This window comes from Morone saxatilis, unplaced genomic scaffold, assembly GCF_004916995.1.
Source record: "Morone saxatilis isolate NCDOM2014 unplaced genomic scaffold, NCSU_SB_2.0 Contig4, whole genome shotgun sequence".
NCBI classification, from domain to species: Eukaryota; Metazoa; Chordata; class Actinopteri; family Moronidae; genus Morone; species Morone saxatilis.
Window position 1 is genome coordinate 2,375,303 of NW_023339984.1, and position 22,123 is coordinate 2,397,425.

General features: G+C 40.3%; 1 protein-coding gene across 5 annotated transcripts in view; it reads left to right on the top strand.

Moving 5' to 3' along the window:
• afap1 (actin filament associated protein 1) overlaps positions 1 to 22,123 on the top strand; it is an 85,410-nt gene that overhangs the window by 37,276 nt on the left and 26,011 nt on the right. For all 5 annotated transcript variants that reach the window (XM_035675195.1, XM_035675194.1, XM_035675196.1 and 2 more), the window contains exons 2-3: positions 6,239 to 6,367; positions 7,718 to 7,800. In XM_035675195.1, the coding sequence (XP_035531088.1) occupies positions 6,239 to 6,367; positions 7,718 to 7,800 (212 nt within the window). The remainder of the gene's footprint in view (positions 1 to 6,238; positions 6,368 to 7,717; positions 7,801 to 22,123) is intronic.

Below are 22,123 nucleotides of genomic sequence, written 5' to 3' on the forward strand. Positions count from 1 at the left end.
TGGACTTTCACAAGGTTCTTATTGTAATGGGAGACTACTAGGGCGGAAAAAAGTAAATATTCGACATTTTTAATACCAAAAGCTGGAATCTGGACGGTATTAGGAACGAAACAATTAAGGGTGCATCAAATATATGGGGTCTATGTATTAAGGTATAGTCTGATTTAAATCCTCTATCAGGGACTATAGGGGCATAATTTGTTGGGACTAACCGTGGGGGCAGCCTATTGGCAACTGGGGGAATCCTTTATTCTTTCCCACTGACCATCCTTTACATCGCAAAATACTTGTGCTACTTAAAACAAAACAAAATGTCACCATCCAAACGGTTATTATCGCTCAACAATATAACTCAGGGTGGAGTTACGATCTGCGAATAGGAGCAGGACATGGGTCAATACCACAGCGACATTGTCATTTTAATAATTATTGCAGAACAACAAGTATGCTTGCATTACTGACTATATAAACTCTACAAGGTCTTTTTTACAATTGATTAGTAACAATATTATGAAATAATCAATCTCTCAGACCTATTATCTAGTCAAGCAAAAAATCCAAAGGTTGCTGGTTTTAAGCTGCAGTTGCCCTGTTGGCTGGATTATGGCAACTTGTTTGTAGTATGACCAGAAAATGAAATGTAAAACATACAATTTGAGGGACATAAATGATAGACATTGAAAATTTTTAGATAATGTAAGCATGTTGTTGTTGGCTAATCATCCCAATAAAGCCTATCACATTACGCACATTTTTGAAGTATCCACATTAGAAAAAGGTTGTGAAAACAAGAAGCAAAAAGGTTTAACGACTCGGTGAGTCCGTTTTACTTTTTGCCTCTGAGAGCAACAATAAAAAGCGCACCACAGCATCACCTCCACAGGGCTATTGGAGCATCTTTACACTTCACTTCATGCTCAAGGATGAAGCATCATCAATCACATCAACCAGTCTGCACCTCATTTAAAGAGAACAATTCCTCTAAGCACACTAGCATCACACTGTGTGTGTGTGTGTGTGATGCTAGTGTGGCTTAGAGGAATTGTTCTCTTTAAATAGAGGCTGACAGACTGGTTGATGTGATTGATGATGCTTCCATTTGACCATGAAGTGAAGTGTAAAGATGCTTCCAAAGCCCTGTGGAGGTGATGCTGTGAGTGCTTTTATTGTTGCTCTCAGAAGCAAAAAGGTAAAAACCGACTCACGCGAGTGTTAAACCTTTTTGCTTCTGTTTTCAACAACCTTTTTCTAATGTGATACTTCAAAATGTGCTAATGTGATAGCCTTTATTTGATGGATTAGCCAACAACAAACATGCTTACATTAATCATAAACAATTTCTCATGTTATCATTATGTCCTCAAATTGTATGGTTTTACATTTCATTTTCTGTCATATACAACAAAGACAAGTTGCAAATCCACACAGGACTGATGCTAAAACCAGCAACCTTTGGCATTTTTGCTTGAAAAATGACTCATTGATTATCAAATAGTTCAACAAATGGATTATGTCAGTTCTATTTTGTTGTTGCAATATAAAATGACATGTCATGACATGTCTGCTCCTAATCCAGACGTAATCACTGAGTTAATTGTTGAGGAAACGTGGTGACATTGCAAGAAAGAAGTCAGGTGGGGAAAGAAAGATTCCCAGGTTAGCCAATAGAGCTGCAACGGTTAGTCAACACATTGCCTAATCGTCAACCATTAAATCAGACTACTACTACAAACTATTTTGATGACCCATTCATTGTTTCGTTTCCAAACTCTCAGATTCCAGCTTCTTAAATGTGAATATTTCTTCTTTCTGTAGTCCTCTATGACAGTAAACTGAATATATTTCGGGTTGTGGACAAAACAAGACATTTTGAGGACATCACCTTGGGCTTTGGGAAACTGATAAACATTTGTCACCATTTTCTGACATTTTATGGACCAAATCACTAATAGCAACTACAGTGCATGGCTAACAGTACGCGCACGCCTGAACATTACACCCATATGTGACTGCTGAACATGCAGTTCCAGACCATGGGCATCAGTCTACTGTTACAAAACATCCTCCACTCCTCCTGGAAGGCTCTCCATCAGATTTCTGAACCTGACTGCAGAGAGTTGCCCCCATTCATTAGTATTACCTCAGCATTAGTGAGATCCAGCACTGGTGTTGGGTGATAAGGCCTGGCTCGCTGTCAGTGTTCCAGTTCCCCCTAGAAGGTGTTAGGTTGAAGTCAGGACTCTGGTGAGAAGGAATGTGACAGGCCTGCACAAACTGGGAAAAGCATTTTTTATGGAGCTGGCTTTGTCGTGTTAAAACAGGAAACAAGGAACACCATTGTCCAAAATACCATTACATTTAGGACATTATGGCAGTAAGATTCCCCAGCATTGGAACTACCATGAAAAACAGCCCAGGACCAAAAGTCCCTGTATATCTTTCTACAGAGTGTACTTCTGTGATGAAGGATGGTCAAAACTATAAAAACCAGGATCTTCTTTTAAGCTCAACTGAATGTGGCTACATGTTAATTGCAAACTAGGGATGCTCGATATTGGCTTTTTTGCAGATATCCGATATTCCGATATTGTCCAACTCTCAATTTCCGATACCGATATCACCCGATACCGATATATGCAGGCTTTACACCAAAATGTTAGGAACAACATAAATCTCTATTGTGGAATTACAATTATGCCTATTTATGTATGCCCCACTGTATGCTACATAAATGCAACATGCTTCCAAATGTAAACACTGGTCTGTGCAAAAAAGAGAACAACTCAACTTTCATTGTATTAGATTTACTGAAAGGAGCGTTAAACTAATTGCTAAATGTTTGCTTGTTAGCCGACGGTTAGCAACACCAGTCTAGGTGATTGTTTTATACGTATCTAGCGCCGCCGGTAACCCAGCTGCGTTCATGCAGGCTCGGAAAATGCTGAAGCCTACAGAACAAACATCGGTTATAAAAACCCGATACCGATAATTCCCCATATTACATTTTTTTGTGAATATCGCCCGATAATATCGGAGGGCCGATATTATCGGACATCCCTATTGCAAATGTAAACATATCCTCAAGAAAAAATAAAATCTTCACTCCATTTTTCTCTCAATCTTTCCATCACTCTTTCTCTCTTTCTCTATTTTATCTCACTCTGTACTGAATTCAGCACTCCCTTCTCTCTCCCCTTTTCCTACTCATTGGACTCTACCACCACCCCCTCCCTCTCTCTCCTGTAGGATAATCCGATTACGTGAGGAATGTGTAAAAGCAGCCGTGTGTCCAGCCTCAGAGCTGCTGTCCAATAGCCAAACCTCTCCTGCTGCTGCTATGAATATGAGTTATGGGTGCACTGAAAACCTATAAATGTCTCTGGGAGAATTCACTGTCATAACAAAGAGATACTCTGAAAAAGAAGTTTTGGGATGAATCTCGTCCATCACGTGGCAGCGAGCAGCGGCCTCACCTGTTGTTGGTTGAGCGTAGATACCTGTGAGAGTGAATTATGATCAGATCTGGTATTGGGACATGTTTTGATGGAGATATAAGAGGTTTGTTGCGTCAGCACAGATACCTGGCTGAGAGTAGCAGGAACATCTAGTCCCTGCCAACGAGACTAATCCCGAACCTGAGTCCAGTAGATTAGCACTGCTGGGAAATTTAGCACATGGGTCAAATCAGTACTCCTCCTGTGCTTCCAACCTAAATGCTGGTGAGATGCTTGAATATGATTATGTGAAGACCATGAGCACTGACCGGCTTTGGCCCAGGGGCCAAATACAAGAGCTTAAAGGACTTAGTAAAGATTTTCCGTCACACAATCTCGGAACCTATCGGCTATTGTCTGATGACCATTTAGAATCTAGGCACAATGGCCAGTGTATCGGGGCTCTAGTGTAGGCCGATTCCTCTACTGTCCGATTAGTGGCTTTATACTGGAGAATGATGAGACACATTTTGGCTAATCTATATGAATATAGACACATTTTTAAAAACGTTAATAGAAAGCTACATCTTTCTTAGTTTCGAGATTGCATTTTTATTTATTGAATAACTGTTTGGTCTTCACCTGACTCCAAATGGGTTGTTTACACAGAACCATCTGGGAAGTTGTCACAGGAAACTGTTGGGAAAAGGGCAGGCTACTTCTAAAAATACTTCATCAACATAATCCAAGTTCAACCAGTCAGATCCACACACCATAAACGCTGTCAAACTCTTACAGAAGTCTGTCGGGAGAAGAGCCTTCAGTCGTTCATTGCTCTTCTTTCAAGAAATACTCTCCAGATCTGATATAGCTTATGCTGGCAGCATCTACGCTAACCTCTTCAGCAACCACAATGCTTGTTTTTAAGCAAACAGTTACTTTCCACACACATCATCACACACCCCCGAGCATTAAATCACATCCATATCTCATGCTGTATCTGTAGGTAGTTCCTCACAGGACACTGATTGGTCTGAGCCACTGTGGCTGGACACAAGTGCATAGCTTAAAGGATTCTCTCATGAGTTCAGTGCAGTTCAGCTGCCTAGCAAGGCCAGTTTGGCCTGTAAAATGACATACTTGTAGGGAAATATTTACATAAACATTTCCCAGAGCCCATGGTGATTTCTTTACATGTCTTGTTTTGTCCGACCAGCAGTCCACAATTTTGCAGTAAAATGTTGGCCCTTATGTTTGAGCAAGCATCCCCCAGCTGCAGTGGCCTTGAGCAAGACACTGAACCAGCCCTAGATTCTCTTTGGGGGCTTCAGGGAGCAATGAAATACCACAACAACACCACTCAGTCAGTTTTTTCCTGAGTCACAGAGGTTAAATAAGTCAAAATAAACGCATCATCATTAACTCCACTTGCCCCCTTCAATCTGCAGCTGTTTCACAGTATGATGTCATCACCTTTGATATGATCAGATGTTGACAGTAAGCTTGAGTTGCACCGAAGCAGCCCAGGACCCTCCGTTTGAGAGGGGGGCTTTGTTATCTGAGTGGCTTTTCATTGCTGTGCAGAGCGTGGCCGCTCCGAGTCACGCTTATGGACTCAGTGTGATACCATCCGTATCACAACGGGCTCTCACATATGAGGGTGTGAACATGTATGGGAATAAGTCAGTCTTGATATATTTGTTTGATACTATTGTTTTACGGGAAGCTGGGTTTTCCACCAGGAGCTGTACTTCTGCCTTCAGGTGGGTTGCCAGGTTGGACCCTGCCCATCAGCCTGCTGGGTCTCTGCGCTAGAGTGGAGCACTGTTTGGCTTTACGATTGATTGACTGACTGAAAGCTCAGTTTTCCATCTCTACCTGGCTGCCCACGGATCTGTTATATAACTGTGTTTTGCTTTAGTTCAGTGTCTGTTCAATGTTGGATTACAGTGCAAATTGCTTTCAATAAAACATACAGAACATTAGGATTCATGAGCTACGCTGTCATCTCTTTCTGTTTCACTAGGGTTTGATGTACCCAATATTTTAGCACCTTGTTCTTGCTCTAGTTTCTTTCTGGTTGTTCACACAGATTTAAAGGATGATTCTGCTTTATTACAGTCATCACAGTTAACAGACTTCCTGGTACAACTTCAACCTACCTTACACAGGTGTTGACTCCAGATGTGAATTTGACTGACTGAATATGGACTGAATATCAACAAACTGAAAGCCAAGATGAATCGCAACACGACTTTTAGTGGCTTCACTTGGGCTTTTTTTTTGTCATTAAAAGGTGCACACAGATTGAACTTTTCCTTTTCTGAACCTGAAATACTGACCTATTACTTGAACATATGAAAAACATTTGGACACCATAAATTGTGAAATGAACATAAAGACGTTCTGGTGGTCAACTTTACTTTTAAAAATGCACATTTTTGCTAACTTTGAAAATGTTAGTAGAAATGTCCATTATGACTTGATTAGGACTCAAAAGACAACGTTTAGGCCTTGGACCTGATTTGAAACTTCATAATCAAGGCAAAAACAATCATGTTGTCCATCCGTCTCACCTGCGGCTTACTGTAATTGTCCAGTGAGGGATTATTACCTGTTTACCTGTATAAAGTGCTGTTTGTTTACAACCTGTGTGATCATAGGACTGCTTGTGCCCCGTCTGACTTCACTGTAGCTATTTACCCATGTTTCCAGCTGTTCATAGTTATCGCTTGCTGTTGTGTAAATTGTAACAGACGTAATAAATGTCTTCAGCATCGTGTATGTGTGTGTTTGTGCTGCAGCGATGGAGGAGCTGGTGTGTGAGCTTCGACTGTTCCTGGACCTGCTGGACAGGGAGTATCTGAGCGCCGGGGTTCGAGAGAGGAAGCTGCACCTCTCCAACATCCTCCACAGAGTCCTCTCAGACAAAGGTGAGATTAGGAGCACTGGACCACAGGCTTTTTTTTATCTGGTGGTGGCAGGTACAGAGTTGGATACTTGAGATTACCAGTGCGCAGGGATATGTTGCAGCCCTTGACTTACATACCTTCAGAACTGTCACATGCAGACAGGGTGAAGCAGTTTGGGCGGTTAGTGTAGATGCAACTGCAATACCTGCTGCTAAGAAAACATAGCACCGCAAATGAAATGTCATTGACCTCTGCTGTTTTGGAGTAAAGGCAAAATCTCAGAGAAGACATCTCAACACCCAGCCAACTAAAACTAAAACTACTAGAGCTGCAATGATTTTGACTAATCGTTCACATTTTAAGTGAAAAAACCAAAGCTTCTCTTGTTTTAGCTTCTTAAATGTGATATTTTGCTACTCTTCTGTCATATGTGATAGTAATATGAATATCTTTGGTTTTTGGACTGATAGTCGGCTAAAACAAGGAATTTGAAGACATCACACTGGACTCTGGTAAATTATAATTTTACAGTATTTTATGACATTTTTAGACTAAATTATTAATCAGTTAATCAAGCAAACAATCAGCAAATTCACTGATGATGAAAATAATCTTTTAGAAAGCAGTTGGTAAACGTGAACTGCTGATTGTTCTAAGAAAAGCACTATAGTCTTGTTCAGGTAAAGTCTCAGCTCTCTTTTTGCCATTTATACTGCTGTTAAAATTCCTTTCAAGGTTAAAGAAAGTTCTCCTGGAGATATTTAGCTGCAGTTGACGGATCCATACTATAAATACTGTAATTGGCTGAAACTGTTTAAATCAACTGAATATGATTGTGAATATGAATGTCTTTTTCTGCTTTCCCTCTTCTTTTTATTTGTTTAAAATTTGGAAGTCGATGGATGCCAATATTTATCAAATTGAAACATGATTTCCTTAGAACTGAGTTAAAATTGTGACTTAATACAAATGGAAAAGGTCAGTTTATAATTTCATGGTGGTAATTTCAGTGTCTGAAATTTAAATAAGGTCAATTTATTGATTATTTGTATTATGGAAAGGTTATGTGTCAAAAGAATTTGTATTTTCATTTTGATTTTGTTTTTGAGTTCATTTGCGTTTTCTGGACTGGACCCTTACTGGATTTGCCATACTTTATCTACACACAAATGAAAAATGTATAAATTGATATAAAAATCTCTCATTGGGACCTACTGAAGAGAGCAGTTCCCTTTTTAATGTTAAAAGAGGCAAAATGAATCCTAAATTGAAATTTAAAATATGTTATATTTCCAACTTTCTCCTCACTGTATATGTACAGTATAGTGAAAAACTTTCTCTCAATTTCTGTCTCTTACTCCTCTTTCCTAGAGCCTTCATTCAAGTCAGAGATCCACAGTGGTCTGCCGGCCCCGCCTCAGATGCCCCTCCCGGAGATCCCTCACCCCTGGCTGGTAAGACTTCACAGTCGACACGTCCAACATTTTGTCCCACAGGGAACTGGAAAATCTGGAAACCTGACCATGTTAATGGCATAATCCATCATGCTCAGTTTCAGATGTCTGCTTTTCTGTTGTTTTGTAGGATGTGTTATGAGTTGTGCATGTTGGGCTTCAGAATGTGCTTTGGAATTCTGACTGAACAAACACTAATCCACTCAGTGTCACTTCGTTTCCAGAGCTGTGTCTTGTCTTTTTCATAATTCTGGCTCAGCCAAGCTGCTGTGGTGCCAAAAATTCTGACAACTCTCAGTTGAACAACCTAAAATGTACTCATTGTCATGGCAACGCTGACAAATCAAATCTGATTTAAGCAATGTAATGCAATTGACTCGCAGGTCATATGGGTCAGGGTGTGATATTCTCATGGCTTCATTTGGAAAACATCAGATGTAACACATAGAAAGGATGAACGAGAATTTGTAACCAAAGTTTAAAGCATGTAGTATAAAATATTCTTGACTCAAGGTCTACTTACTCGCTTTTTCCAGAACTTTCAACCACCAAATGAAGACTATAACCCAGAGTACTTGACATAGGCTGGGTTGGGGGATCATTTTAGGTCTTAAGTCCCGTCTAAGTGTGTTTACATATTTTCCTATGTGGAAAATTAGGAAAGACAGACAGGAATAAGCACAGCTGGCCAAGAGAAGAAGTAATGTAGAACCATTACAATTTGTCATAGTTTCACATCATACAAAACCAGAAGGTCTCAAACATTACATTTTCAAACTAGAGATGTCCCCAGTACCACTTCTGATGCTCAGTGGATCTGATCTGGTACTAATGATGTGGTGAGTGACATCAGCAACTTATTGGGTCAAAAATGAGTCACTGCAGCAAATCAATTAAAATCAAGTCAAAGTATGTGTGTGACAGGATCAGCTGCACCGTCCAAGATCTTTGCTGAAATAAGGGCAGTCTAAAATTGGATGAAGTAATGGTTAAATCATGCAGAGGTTTTCACAGTCTCAGACTGTGGGGTTCCCCTTAGACAAAGCTTGGAAAAAATAGTTTACTTTCTTAGTTTTGCTCAATTCCTGTATGCCTATGGGATCATGATTATGTTCTTTCATCCCAAAGGTGGGTAATATGTGCTGTTTGGCATACTTCAGACTCCACCAAATACATAAGAAAGGGTATTCTCTGAGGCTGAACTTTCTCTTTTACTCTCTAGTTTGCCTCTCAGTGTGAAAACCCCTGGGTTAATGAAATCGGGGGATTGTACCAATCTTAGCAAGCATTTCGTGCTAGCCTTCAGTACTTCAGACTGTTTTGGATCTTGGTGATGCAGACACAATTCGATCGATACCAAATAAAGTGTCGCAGTTCCATACCCAGCCCCAAAATGGAATAGTATGTATAAGACATCTGCCAAAGGTCAAAGGTCAAATTAAAGCACACCTCAGAATGACTGTCAGATTCAGTAATACAGTGGGACTTGGAAGCCATGTGTGATGTGTTTGAGGGTGTTTTTACAGCCTCTTGTTAAGCAGTAGGAAGGCTAGTCATGGCTTCAATGTGTTTTCCTGTCTCGCACAGTGCCTTGCATCACCCTGACAGTCACTGAGAACTGCAACATCTCTATTATGCCAATTGTGTGTGTTTGTGTGTGTAAGTGATATAGTGGGAGTGATATGAGGAGCATGCATGTGGAAAGAGAACCCAGCATGAGGAATAACAGGGAGAGTGTGTGTGTCGTTAGTGTCGGAGCAGATGCCTCTGATGGAAAGCAGGTGGCTGTGATGGCTCGCAAAGCCTTCTCACCATAACAATAAGCCACAACACCTTGTTCTACATCCTCACACACACACACACATACACTACACACATGAAAACACACAGGCACAAGGCCTTACAGTGCAGTTTGTAATTAGAACCAGTCCACAGCCTCAGCCTCCTCCGGTGACCCCAGTGTGTGTCTGGAAATCACAGCCGAGGTTTTCCCGGAAAACTAGACGAGAGAGGAGAGAGGCGGAGTGATTTCTCTCGACTTTTTGTCTCCCTTACAGTCTTTTGAACTTTTGGATATCAGATCTGTTACCATGGGAGTTTAGCTAATTTTGTCAGCTCAAGTGTTAGAACAGAGTCAATCACTGCGTTTTCTGACTTTTCCCTTATACCCTCGCGGTTAAATTCCCAAGCCGATTCCTGTAGGAACGCCAGCCATGCAACACACAGGCTGAGGTGGACAAGACACAGGAAGGAATGATTGGATTTTGATCACCTCTAATAGCTGATACGATACATTAAAATATGTCTGAATCACCACCGGTACCAATACTTATAATAATATCATAATAATATAAAATATAGGCTATATTTAAAAATAAATCTACAAGTAACAAATGTGCAGGATGTGCAGAATAACAGCAGTAAAGTATAATTTTCATAAATATACTTGGACAGAAACCCAGCTACTGTCTTTTATTTTCTTCCAGCTCGCTGTCTCTCTGTCGCTGTCTCTCTGCTTCGAAATTACCATTCATCACATTTCCACACTGACCTCTGGATAAGCTGTCCAGGCAGAGAGAAAAAAAATCTGTTATGCACCCTGTCTCTCCACTCTCCATTCCTTTAAGTTGTATAAATTTCAGCCTGCGGGGAATGGACAAAAAGACAGATGAGTAAAAGGAAGAGAGAGAGTGGGAGGAGAGTGCAAGAGAAAAAGAAGTAAACAGGGTAGGGAGTTAGAGAAACAAAGAGGAACAAGATTTAGTGCAGATGAAACACTCTTTTGTAAACAGCACTGTTTAGGCAGGTTATAATGCATCAAATGCAGAATAAAATATTTTATAAAGCATCAGTCGTGTGTTACTGTTGGTGAGTAAGTGAAATAAATAGACAAGAGAGGTCTGGTGGAAGAATGGAAGAGTACGGAGGAGGAAGAGACGGCCTTGGCCACGGTCTGTCTGTGACCCGTCAAGGTTCGGTGCCGAGCCAAACCAACACTCTGTGCAAGACTGAGAGCCTGCGGCTTTAGGAGCTACATCAATGCTCTGTCAACCCCAAAGCCTATGGCAGCCATTTTGATTACTCACTGTTATATAAGGAATAATTAGTTAGAGTAGTCTTGCGGATTTACAGTGCAGTTGTTAATGTTTAGTGTTGTGACAGTGGCATTGCACTAATCGTAAATTACTAATTGGACAGAATTGACGTTGTCATTTACTCAGTGTGTTGCTTGTGTATTATAGAGGAAGTAATCAAATTATATGGACCTCCATGATGTGTTTACTCAGTGTGGTGTCTCACACACCCCTTTGTAAGGACAACATTTAAATGTGTGCTGCATAATATTGAGAAAATGAACATTAGCATTAACAATTCCTTCCCTTGCAAAATAGGTGGATATTAAAGCAGAAGTGTAGTCTCTGACTCTGGGAAAGTGGGGAAATTTTCATAATCCCAGCTAAATAAAAACATTTCAGCTTTGTTAGCCATTCTAAAATCACTGTGAAGTAACGCATGCAGTGATGTGTTGCTAATATTTGGTCTTGATAGCAGTGCAGACATGCTAAATTCACTTCACAAGTTTAGGAGTAGCCTGCTAACATGCATTGCTTTCACGTGTTTTCAAATGGGAAAGAAATAGCCTGTTTCATACACAGTCAAATTCAAAACTTATTTTTTATTTACAGCTAAAACAATTAAACACAGCTATGCCTGTTGTTCAAGCATTTACATTATTGCAGAACATCCTTTATAGTATTGCCTCAGAACGGGCAGTGTATCTAATAGCGGGGCATGAGAGTCACATGTGTGACCCTCGTTAGCCTCAGCATTAGCAAAAAAGAAACAAAGAGATGATGTGTATGAACTACTATGTAGCTGAGCGCAGACACTAGTTTCCCATGGGCAGACTGGTTATTGACTCTCACACACACGCACACATACACACAAACACTAATGTCATTTGGGATCAGGAGACCCGGCAGGATATCCACTAATCAAATAGACAGCCATAGGGCCCTATTTTAGTTTTATCAAGCTCAGACTGGTCTGCTTTGAACCACCCGGTAGCCTTCCCCTAAGTGTGTGTGTGTGTGTGTGTGTGTGTGTGTTTGAAGAGGGTCATTAAGAAGTCACTGCAAAACAAAATTGAAATTTAATGGACAGAAGACCAGAAAAAAGATAAGCGCAAGTCTTGACTACAAACAATCTATATCTACTACTATTATTTTACTTTATTTTTTGAAATTGCAACGCCTGTTTATAGTAGCCAAAAGACAAGGTTGGTAAATGTGATATTTAAAGGTTTTAGCTTTAGACATCCCTAAAGTCTGTTTTTCAGTCAAATACTGTCGGGTTCTCTTGTGAAGCTCTTGAAGTGGTCAGATTTGGGAGCATACATTTTGGGGCAGGTATTACTACCTTTCTTAAATATAATATAAGTTTCCATTTCTATTATATAAAAGTTGGAGGGCACTTCTTATCTTTAACTTGTTTTACTGTTTTTTCTCTTATACAGTGTTTATATTATATTATATTCTTTTTTCATACTCTTACTGTTTTTTATACTGTCTTTATACTATTTTCTTATATATAGTATATCCACTTTGCTGTTATAATATTGGAATTTCCCCATTGTGGGACTATTAAAGGAATATCTTATCTTATCTTAAGAAATGGTATTTCCTTTGTGGCAACATGTGACATTAGCCAGCAGAAAACTGTATGAATTTTTTCATTATTGAGTAATCTGTTCATTTGTTCTTCCTGGAACTGTCATACTCAAAGCCCCTCATGCTGTGTGTATGTGTGTGTGCAAGAACTGAAATAGCAAAAAACGGTGGGTTTGCTCAGACACACATACACTCGCAGAGAAGCAGGATCTTTTCAAGTCAGTTTGATCCTCTCCACACCCCTTACCTCATAAATCACTCGAGTGATCTAAAGAAGAGAATCACCGCACCGTTTTACAATGTGTTACATGCCACACTCGAACTCACATGTATTTAAGCACACAAAAAACAAGGTCTGGCTCTAATTACATCATAATGACCACTAAGTGTGACAAAATCCCACTGAAGTCTTGTAGGACAAGAAGAATCTCTCTCTTTCTCTTTCTGTCTCTTTTTATTTCCAAGATTTATGCTACACTAATATTGCTCTTTTATCTTTGGCATGAAATACATTCCTGTCATCAACGAGCTTACGACCTCAGCCACATGAACAAGTTCCATCCAGCTGTCAAGTAGTCCGAACAAAAGTCCTGAAAAATAAAATGTAAATTATGTGTGTTTCCATTAAGCTGCATTGAAGCAAACAAATCGACATCCAGATGGAGAATGGAGCTGCATCACTGAACATCCACCAGATGTAGTTTTCATACTTCATGCTGTCACGAGATGAAAGCAAGGAAATTACAACAAGTGAATACAACAGCTAATGGCCTTGCACCCTTGGTTGGTGTCTTGCACGTGGGAGAATCAGGAGTATGTGACATTTCTTGAGGTTGCCAGACAAAAAAAAGGCGTCAGAAGAGCTTGTTGGATTGTTGAAGAGCGGCGGAAGATAGTACCCCACATCTTCCTGAGTTGGGAAGCAATTTTTGTAACTTTCCAAAACCAACAGTCCCACAATTCTAGATTTGAACTTCTCTCTCAAGCATGCTTTTTTGTTTTTTTACTCACTCTTAGCACTTTTGTTACTATTCAGTTTTGTGTGAAGCGAGTACAACACAATAGATGCCTAGACTTTCAAACTTATTCAGTGTTAATTCATTAATTGTTTAGTTTATAAAATGTTACAACATAGTGAAAACTGCTATTATACATTCTGTGAGCCCAAAGTGACTTTGCTTGCTGAAGATTGCTTGCTTTATCCAACCAATAGTCCAAACCCCCCAAAATATTCCTTTTATAATGATGCAAACCAGAGAAAAGCAGTATATCCTCATGTCTATGAGCCTGCTAGCAGTGAATGTTTGTTTTAGTGCTGATGTTTTCTGCAATGGTCACATTTAAGTTCATACTTCAGTCACTTCATCAGTTGCATCCTACGGGCTGTGTGAGGCTTGGCGGCGGCTCTGCCAAAGGAGAATGTGGACCAGTCTTGTTGAGACACAAATGATTTCCATCTGTGTTGATGTTGGAGAGTGGTGGCACCCACCCACCCCAAACCCCCTCTTCCTCGTCTTCCCCCGAACAGACCCTCCCTCTCTACGCAAGTTCACCAGCGCACACAAGTGTGTTCATGTGATTGATATACAGTATACACACTAGCCGGGTTGCATTATCCATAGAAGTCTGGCTCCCATTTGGAATTCATTTCCTCCCCCTCTCATTTTGAATGAGACAGCCCCCTCCTCCGCAAGCACTTTCGAAGATAAATATGTGTCTCAGCTCAAGCTTTGTATTCAAACATAGCCAATAATGTACACTCAAAGTCTAAATGCACTCTGATGTTTTGTTAGGTATCACTGGTGGTTTGGAGTGATCTTTCTCCTTTGAACACACCACCTTCTGATTTTTTAGCCACTGCAAGTCATTGCCATGTTGGTGGCCGTAGACCAGCAGCTTTGTATTTGGAATATATGTAGGCCTGCTGTATTTTGCCAAACCAAATGTTTTCTAGCCTGAAGGGGAAACACATTGTAGAAAGTTAATGTGTCACTGTACTGTATCAAGCTACGGATTGCATGCACAGTAAGAGCTGGCCCCCAATCACACAGTTTCAGTTGAATCAGCCCTGCTTTTGCACGTCTTTAGAAATAACTTGCATTTGGGAGTCTGTTGCATGGTCTCCATTTGGTGCTGATGAATCTGTTTTCATATTTTACTTAATTCCTCAGTGGGATTCCCCTACTTTGTGGCTTGGTCAGCCACAGTAAAGCATTCAGTGACATCAACACTATTGTGTCATTGACATGAGACAGGAAATGAGGTTGTTTGACAGATCATATTGAAAGGCGTCGCACTTTGTCACTGGGGTAACCAAACAAGTGGCAAATTGGAGATTGATTAAGTCTTAACTGCAGTGAGCAGTGGGACTTTACTAAGTGACACATGCCCACAGCATGGCTAATCCTGAACGCCAGAACTGTTTCAGCCTACTTATAACTCTGGAAAAAGTCCCCGCTGAGAAACTGGGCCACGAATGGAAAACCTATTTCACAACTTTTTTTCCCCCGCTCAAGTGCTTTCGAAGGCTTTTTACTATGCCAGGATTTTTTTTTCTTGACACATGATGTGATCGAAGTGACTTAATAAAGCACTGAGGGAAAATTTCTGCAGTCTGGTAGAGAACTAATACAGTTTAATGTTAAACCAAATGAAATCTAGGGATGGTTGATAGACAAAATGGATGGACTTTTTTGGTGGCAGTTTGACATCACCAATACTTGAATATGAAAGGTCCATTAATCCAATGTCTCCCTGCGAAATATATCAATAATCATTGTCCAGAGAAGTGCTGCATGCAAAGGTGGTGATGTAACCAGCTAAATAAATAATTCAAAAATAGATACAAGATGGTATTAACGAAAAAACCTTAACTTGAAGGGAACTTTCTCCTTCAGAGCAGTGAGCGGGCAGTGTGTCCAGAGAAAGCTGGACCCAACAATGATGGCTAAAGCCTTTCCCCACTGCGTGCCCAGCACACACTGACAAAAGCATATCTGTAGTTCTCTCTCACTGCCCGTTGGCCTGCGAGGATTAAAATCACCAATGATCATTCAAGCAACAGACTGTAGAACAAAGAGATGTACTGTCTGTGATGTCACCCAGGATGATTTGAATCCAAGAATCTGGACTTACTGCTTGCTGCTAGTACCTGAAGCCAGGTTTACAGGGAGTACCACTGCTTATGTGAAAAAGTTGTATAAAACATTTTGTGGCAGCAGTCAGCGAAATGAAACCAATCTGGGAGTTAGTGTTGAAGTGAAGTGAGCTTACCAGATCTCTGCAACACGCTTCTGATCTCTGCTTGAGGCTACTGGCTCCAGGCTACATTAGCCGCTACCATCTGCCAGTTCAGTTGCATTGTGGGTAATGACAGAAGAAAGCGGTATTAATGGAATAAAAAAGGTACTATCTCAGTTTCTGCTGCATCAATTTTGAAACTTTTATCCTGTTTATCCTGAGTCCAGCAGTGTGTTCAGTGCTAAATTGGTGGAGTGCTCTTTTTATATATTATTAATGGAACAATCATTTTTAAAATTTCAGCTCATTAAATTAACTTTCTCAATCTCTGTCTGAGTTGTCTTAGAGCCACCATCTAATGCACAGTAATAAGCTCTTGTACATTGTCTTTAAATAATTTCTTATGAAACTGAATGCAAAAAGATCCTATTTTCCAACTCAACAGTTAAGCAGTTTAATGAGGGAGTGCTGTATTGGCACAGGTTACCACTGCAGTTGTGATTATTGGTGGGAAATATTCTTGCATAGCCAGAATGAGCTGAAATAATAGAGGTCTGGGAAAACTTTTGTCCTATTATGTGGGTGTCTTTTTCTGAGCCAAAGTCAACTTAAGAAATGATGTACTAAAATGATTGAAGTTATATAGTGCTAGTTTGTATTAAAGATTGACTGATATTACGATATCCGTATTGGTGTAAACATTGGTCCCCAAGTACCAAGACATTTCTGTACATAAATGCTAAAAATGCATTTGAGGTAATTTGGAAACAGTGTCACATTTACGTAGGTCATCTTCCAGTGAACAGTGACATGTTTATTTTCCAACTGTAAAATGTCCCACTCAGTACATCTTGGTGACAGTTATTATTTAAGGAACTAAATGTGTAGCCAGCAACAAATCTGTTTAGTTCTATAATATGTAACATGTAATTTTTCATTCAGTTCTAGTACAATAGACTGGCTCCATTCAAGATATGAGCCTAGTTTATAACACAGGGCTCCCTTCCATGAAAGCAGAGCCACCCCACCCATGTAAAGTTTTTCCAAAGCAGTGGACCAGCAGCTCCTACCCGCTCCCACCAGCTCCCGCTGACCCACATTTACACCTCATTGTGAGGTGAGAGAAATGCAGGAAACACCCAACCCAATCTCACTCCCCAGTTATTTTTTCAGTCCAGAAATGCTGGCACATCCGCCACTAACGGCACTCTGGTGAATGCACCTGTCCCACAAAATACACACTTAAACATACCAGCCTGAGGCAGGAAGGAGGGAAAGTGGTGGAGGGGAAGTGAAGAATCGAGTTAAAAATGGGAGTTGTGAGAAAGGTTTTGTTTTGTCGGAGGTAACACTAGCATGGGTGGTTCATGTATAAACAGAGAAGTGGAACACTTAGATGTGTATCACAGAGGTTGGCAGGTCTTGAGCTTGGGCTTGGACGATGCCTTGAGTCCTGCAGAGAGAGGATTTTTAGGAAGATTTAGTATGTGTGTGTTTAGTATGTGTCTGTTTTCTTGTTTCCTCCCATACTACTGTTTTAAATAAATATATATGTTGCGCAGTGTTTATGAATGTATACTAGTATGTCAGTGTGTGGTGTAAAACGGACTCTTATGAAAAAAGTGTGTGTAGACTAATCAGCTGACATCCGGATTGAGTTCCTCTCCCACACAATGAGTCTTTCAGTGGTGCTGCTGGACAGCTGCCACTGTTGCAACTACTATAATGTATGTTGTGGTTTGTTATCACAATATTCCTACTGATAACCCAGATTTATACACAGTGTCCTGGAATGTCTAAATGTCGGTGTATATGAATAGCCAACATCATGTAAAGGCTTTTTCCCAGTAGATGCTTCATCAGAGCTGTACATGCAAACAGGGTGAAGACTTAAGTGGTATTTTCCAAAGTATATTCATTTAAAATGAATGAAATAAACTTAAGTGGCCAGAAAATACTTATACGGTATATATACTGTTGCTACAACATTTTGCAGTCTTCCATTGGTAAAAGCTGTAAAATGTTACCATTACTCCATGTTTTACAAGCTAGTTGTCTCAAGGTTATCCCAGGACAAAGGCAGGACATGCTGGGTCAACCCTGAGGCTTTCATCTTCTCTTGCAGTCTGGCATCAATTTATACCTCATTGCCTTAGCTTGACCTTATGCTTAAGCTTTGAAGAATGTATGGGGGAAGGTGGGTGTGTGCACATGGACCTGTCCATATTTTGTTCCATCTGTCCTTTCTGTGCCTTTCTGTGTTACTGCAGGTTTCTAAAGGTTTGACCAGGATCATACTCTGCGTACTGCATGCTGCTTGAAAACCTTTAAAAAATGTAGAGGTGTGCTGACACTGCAACAGCTGATCTGAAGCATTTGGTCAGTCTTTGGTTCATCTGAGCATTGACAAAAGACAAGACTGAAAACACATGTGCTTGAATAAATATGGGTGGCAGTAGCTGGAAATGAGAGAAGCAGCCAGGGCCAGCTGCAGAAATTCTGTTCAAGAAAAGTGAAGGAGTAACTCTCACCCCTCCCCTTAAATAACTACCATCCAGGTGACCTTGAGCATGGCACTTAACCTCCAGTTGTACAAGTAGAGGGGCGACCAGAGGCCAACAGTAGAAGACTGTGGTTGCACTGTGCAGCTCCCAGATGTGAATGTGTATAACTGTGAAGCAGGGTGGTTCTGGAAAAGAGCGTAGGCCTCAGCAAAACCCTCCTCAGGATAAATAAAGCTTTAAGCAAACCTTTAAAAGATATTTCACAGATAATGATTACCTTGGGGGAACCGAAGGTCTGGACAATATTTTTTATTATTTGTCCTTCAAATGGAAGGGCTTGAAGAAGAAGTCTATAGAACTTACAAAATGATTAAACCATTTTGCCTTTCAATGTCAGAAGCTTAATTTCTTTACCAAAATGTACTCTGGTTCCGAATATTCCCCAAACAGTCTTTTTGGTACCTTTAGGGACCTTTTTGATAGTTATAGTTTTGAACTTGTGTTCCAGCAGAGCTGTAGCAAATTAAGGACACTTCACTGTTGCAGTTGGGAACAAAACACCACACAATAATTGACAATTTCCCCCAAAATGTCATCCAAAAGTAAACAGAAATAAATGTCTGAAGGTATTTTAGGCTTTCTGCTTTGACTTCAGCTCCCTGTTAGCAGAGCACACAACATAGTTATAAACTATAACCCCCCAAGAGTCATAGTTGGTTTCTGCCCTTATGTTGTTACATACATTGGCTTCTATTTTTTAACTTTTTACCAAAGAACCAGATATTTTCTAACACAGTTGTTCATCTTTTGTCCTTGTAGTTCAACCAGGATAATTTCAGGCCCATCCTGGCCTTGCAAGTGCTCCAACTCCCAGTCACCTAAAATAAGTAATAGAGTGCAGCCTTAATGAGGTGTTTGTACTTTCTTTGGGATATCATATCATTTGCTGACCATCAATATAACAAATTTATTAAAAACTGCACATTTAAAGGATAAAATTACATATGTAAAGTCCCCGCAGTCATGTGGTCATTCACCAAAACAATACTGACCAAGTCACCAGTTACAAGTCAGACTGGTTGCATTCAACATTATTTACCGTCAAATTAAATTTAAAAAATCAGTTTGGATTGGCACCAGCTGGAGACATATGTGCTTTTACATTTGGTAATTTTCCAAGAACCATTTGAAATGCAGTTTCCCCTTTCCTAAGGGAGTGACTTTCCTGTGTCCACTCAGTTTATCCATTCCAGCGTCCCATTGGCACCGTGGCAGAAACATTTATTCAAGTCCTCCTACGCAGGGCAAAAATTGATACTTGGCATAAATGTTTGGATGTGAGTTTCAGGCCAGGGCCGGAGCAGCAGACAAACCTCCCACTCAAAGTATCCAAACCAAGGTCAGGACTCCTTTACCACTACCTAATTACACATTATGACTGTGGAATTCTGACATTTCTGATATGCATCCATGCACATGACCTGTACATGCTGCTCTTCTCATGGTTGTAGCAGTGTTTCCTCTAGAAATGTATTCTTGTAAGGGAGGAACAGCATTTAGACCATGACAGGACATGAAAACCTCCATGAAACTCTGAATGTAATTGCTTTAAGTGGTTTAAGAGTTCCGTAAAGAATGAAAATAATATGGATATGTTCTATGCGCAATGTTGGTTGCATTTTTTACACTTTTTATTTATTTTTTTTACTTTTACTTCACAACTCAGAGTGTGCAAGCATTTCATTTGACATCATATTCGGGTCACTTTAGAAGTAAGACTGGCCATCAAAATAAGATGAATCTGAGTGACTTACATACTGCTGGGACAAGTGGAAATGCCATAGGTTTTCTGAAAGAAAGTCATCCTTTAGCACCTCCTTTGAGACCCCAAAGTCTGGGAGGCCATTGATCTTTTATTTGTAAGTAAAATGATTGTAAATGGTAAATGGACCTGTACTTGTATAGCGCCTCTTTAGTCTTCCGACCACTCAAAGCGCCTTTACACTACGTGCCACAGTCACCCTTTCACACACATTTACTCGGTGATGGTGAAGCCCATCGAACAGAAACTAACGCATTCATACACGATGCACATTTGGTGTTCAGTATCTTGCTCAAGAATACTTCGACATGTGGTGGCAGGAGCCGGGGATCGAACCAACAACCTTCCGATTAGTGGACGACCCGCTCTGTAGTCTGTGTAGTGGTTCTATTTAGTTGAACTTTTAAATGCTAAATGTAGTGAAAAAAGAGCTGCCTGAGAGCGTATCTGCTCTTTGTTCGAAAAAATGGCTTTGAATTTGTGAATATCTTTGAATTCAGTTGGGAGTGGACCTTGAGTTCAGTTTTTTTGGTCAAAATATTCTCTCCGACTTGTAAATCTGTCAGTTAAGACCCTTGCAGTTATTGTGTATTTTATCTTAAGTATTGTGTAGATACTTTGGCTGCAGCAGCATAATTACAGTTCCATCAAATCTAATCTCATCTGTAACAGATGAAGGAAACTGGCTTGTGAGGATGGAAGTTTGACTCCTGAGCCCCTATCCAGATCTGTAGTGGATACTGCCATAAAAAGATATTGAATGGATGTTTTTGAGATCTGGGGAGCATTTGCAGCTGATCACAACTAGACTGCAGGAAAATCTAGAGTTTTGCTTGTTGGCGTTTAAGCAGCGTGTGTTTATGGTCAGCAGAGAGGCGGTATGCATCGTGACCGCAGTGAACTCCTGTTGGTTTCAGTGTGCTGCAGCGTAATTGATCTGCAGATTGTTGTGGGTGAGTGACAGCAAAGGAAAACTTGGATTGTGTGTTTAAATGCGTGTCTGTATAAAAGTGTGTTTGCAAACACACTCTCCTCCTCACCCCATTCCCTCTAAGCTTTGAGTCACTACATAGCAGAGCAATGGGATCACATTCTCTGGAGTGTAATGTAATGTATTCTGCTGCACTCAGGGAAAAATGCTTACCCAAACAATCGGCTTCTGCATGATTATTAATGGTATTATTACTTAAAGGTCTTGGAAAGGTAGCTGTTGTATGTATATGAAACTGAAGACTTAATTTCAACAATCTTCCACCAATACAACATGCAAGTGTACTTTCACATCCACTTCCTCAAACCTGAATTTTGTGCCTATTGTTTGACCACAGAGGCTGAGTGCTTTCGTTCTTTTCGCTTCTCTGCCTTTCTTTCCTTCTGTCTACCTCTCTGGGGGATTTTTTTTTCTTCTTAGGGCTGGGATAGGGAGGAGACTGCTGGCGGCGCTGGAGTTAAGCAGGGCAGCGTATCCCTGCCAAGAAATGAGTTCACTGAACCGCTGTTTCCTCCAGAGGAGAAGTGATAAGGTTTCTGTTAGAGGCCTGAAAAATGAGAAATGGGCGCAATGAGGAGGAGGATTAATATAGGGGACGGGAGGTATTTACTTAGTCAAGAGACAGTAGTCAACATTGCATTTTGCACAATGACACATTTTTTCAAAAGTCTTTCAAAATCACAAGTTTATGGCTTGATTCTGAATGACTTGTTAAGATGGATCTTTTTTGAGCAACAGATAAACAAGACAGCTAAAGAGGGAGGAAAGGGAGACCATGACATCTGGCTTGAAAAAGAAAATGAATGGGAAAGTGGGAGAAAACAGGGAGTTTTTGACTTTTTAATGGACTGTTGGACAGATGGTGTCATAGGCCTGGTATTTATCAGCATTTATCTTTCATTTCAAATTCGGCCTTTATAGGGCTTGACTCCAACTTATTATGGATTGGTAAAGAGTTGGCTCAAATATTAAGAAATGGCCCAGTGCTGAATGTTTGATTTGACAGGAGTAATAACGAGTGGATTTTTGGAGATGGTAATAGGTCAGATGAAAATGGTGTTTCAGGCCGGTGAAACAGGCACCCGTGAGTCGCCAG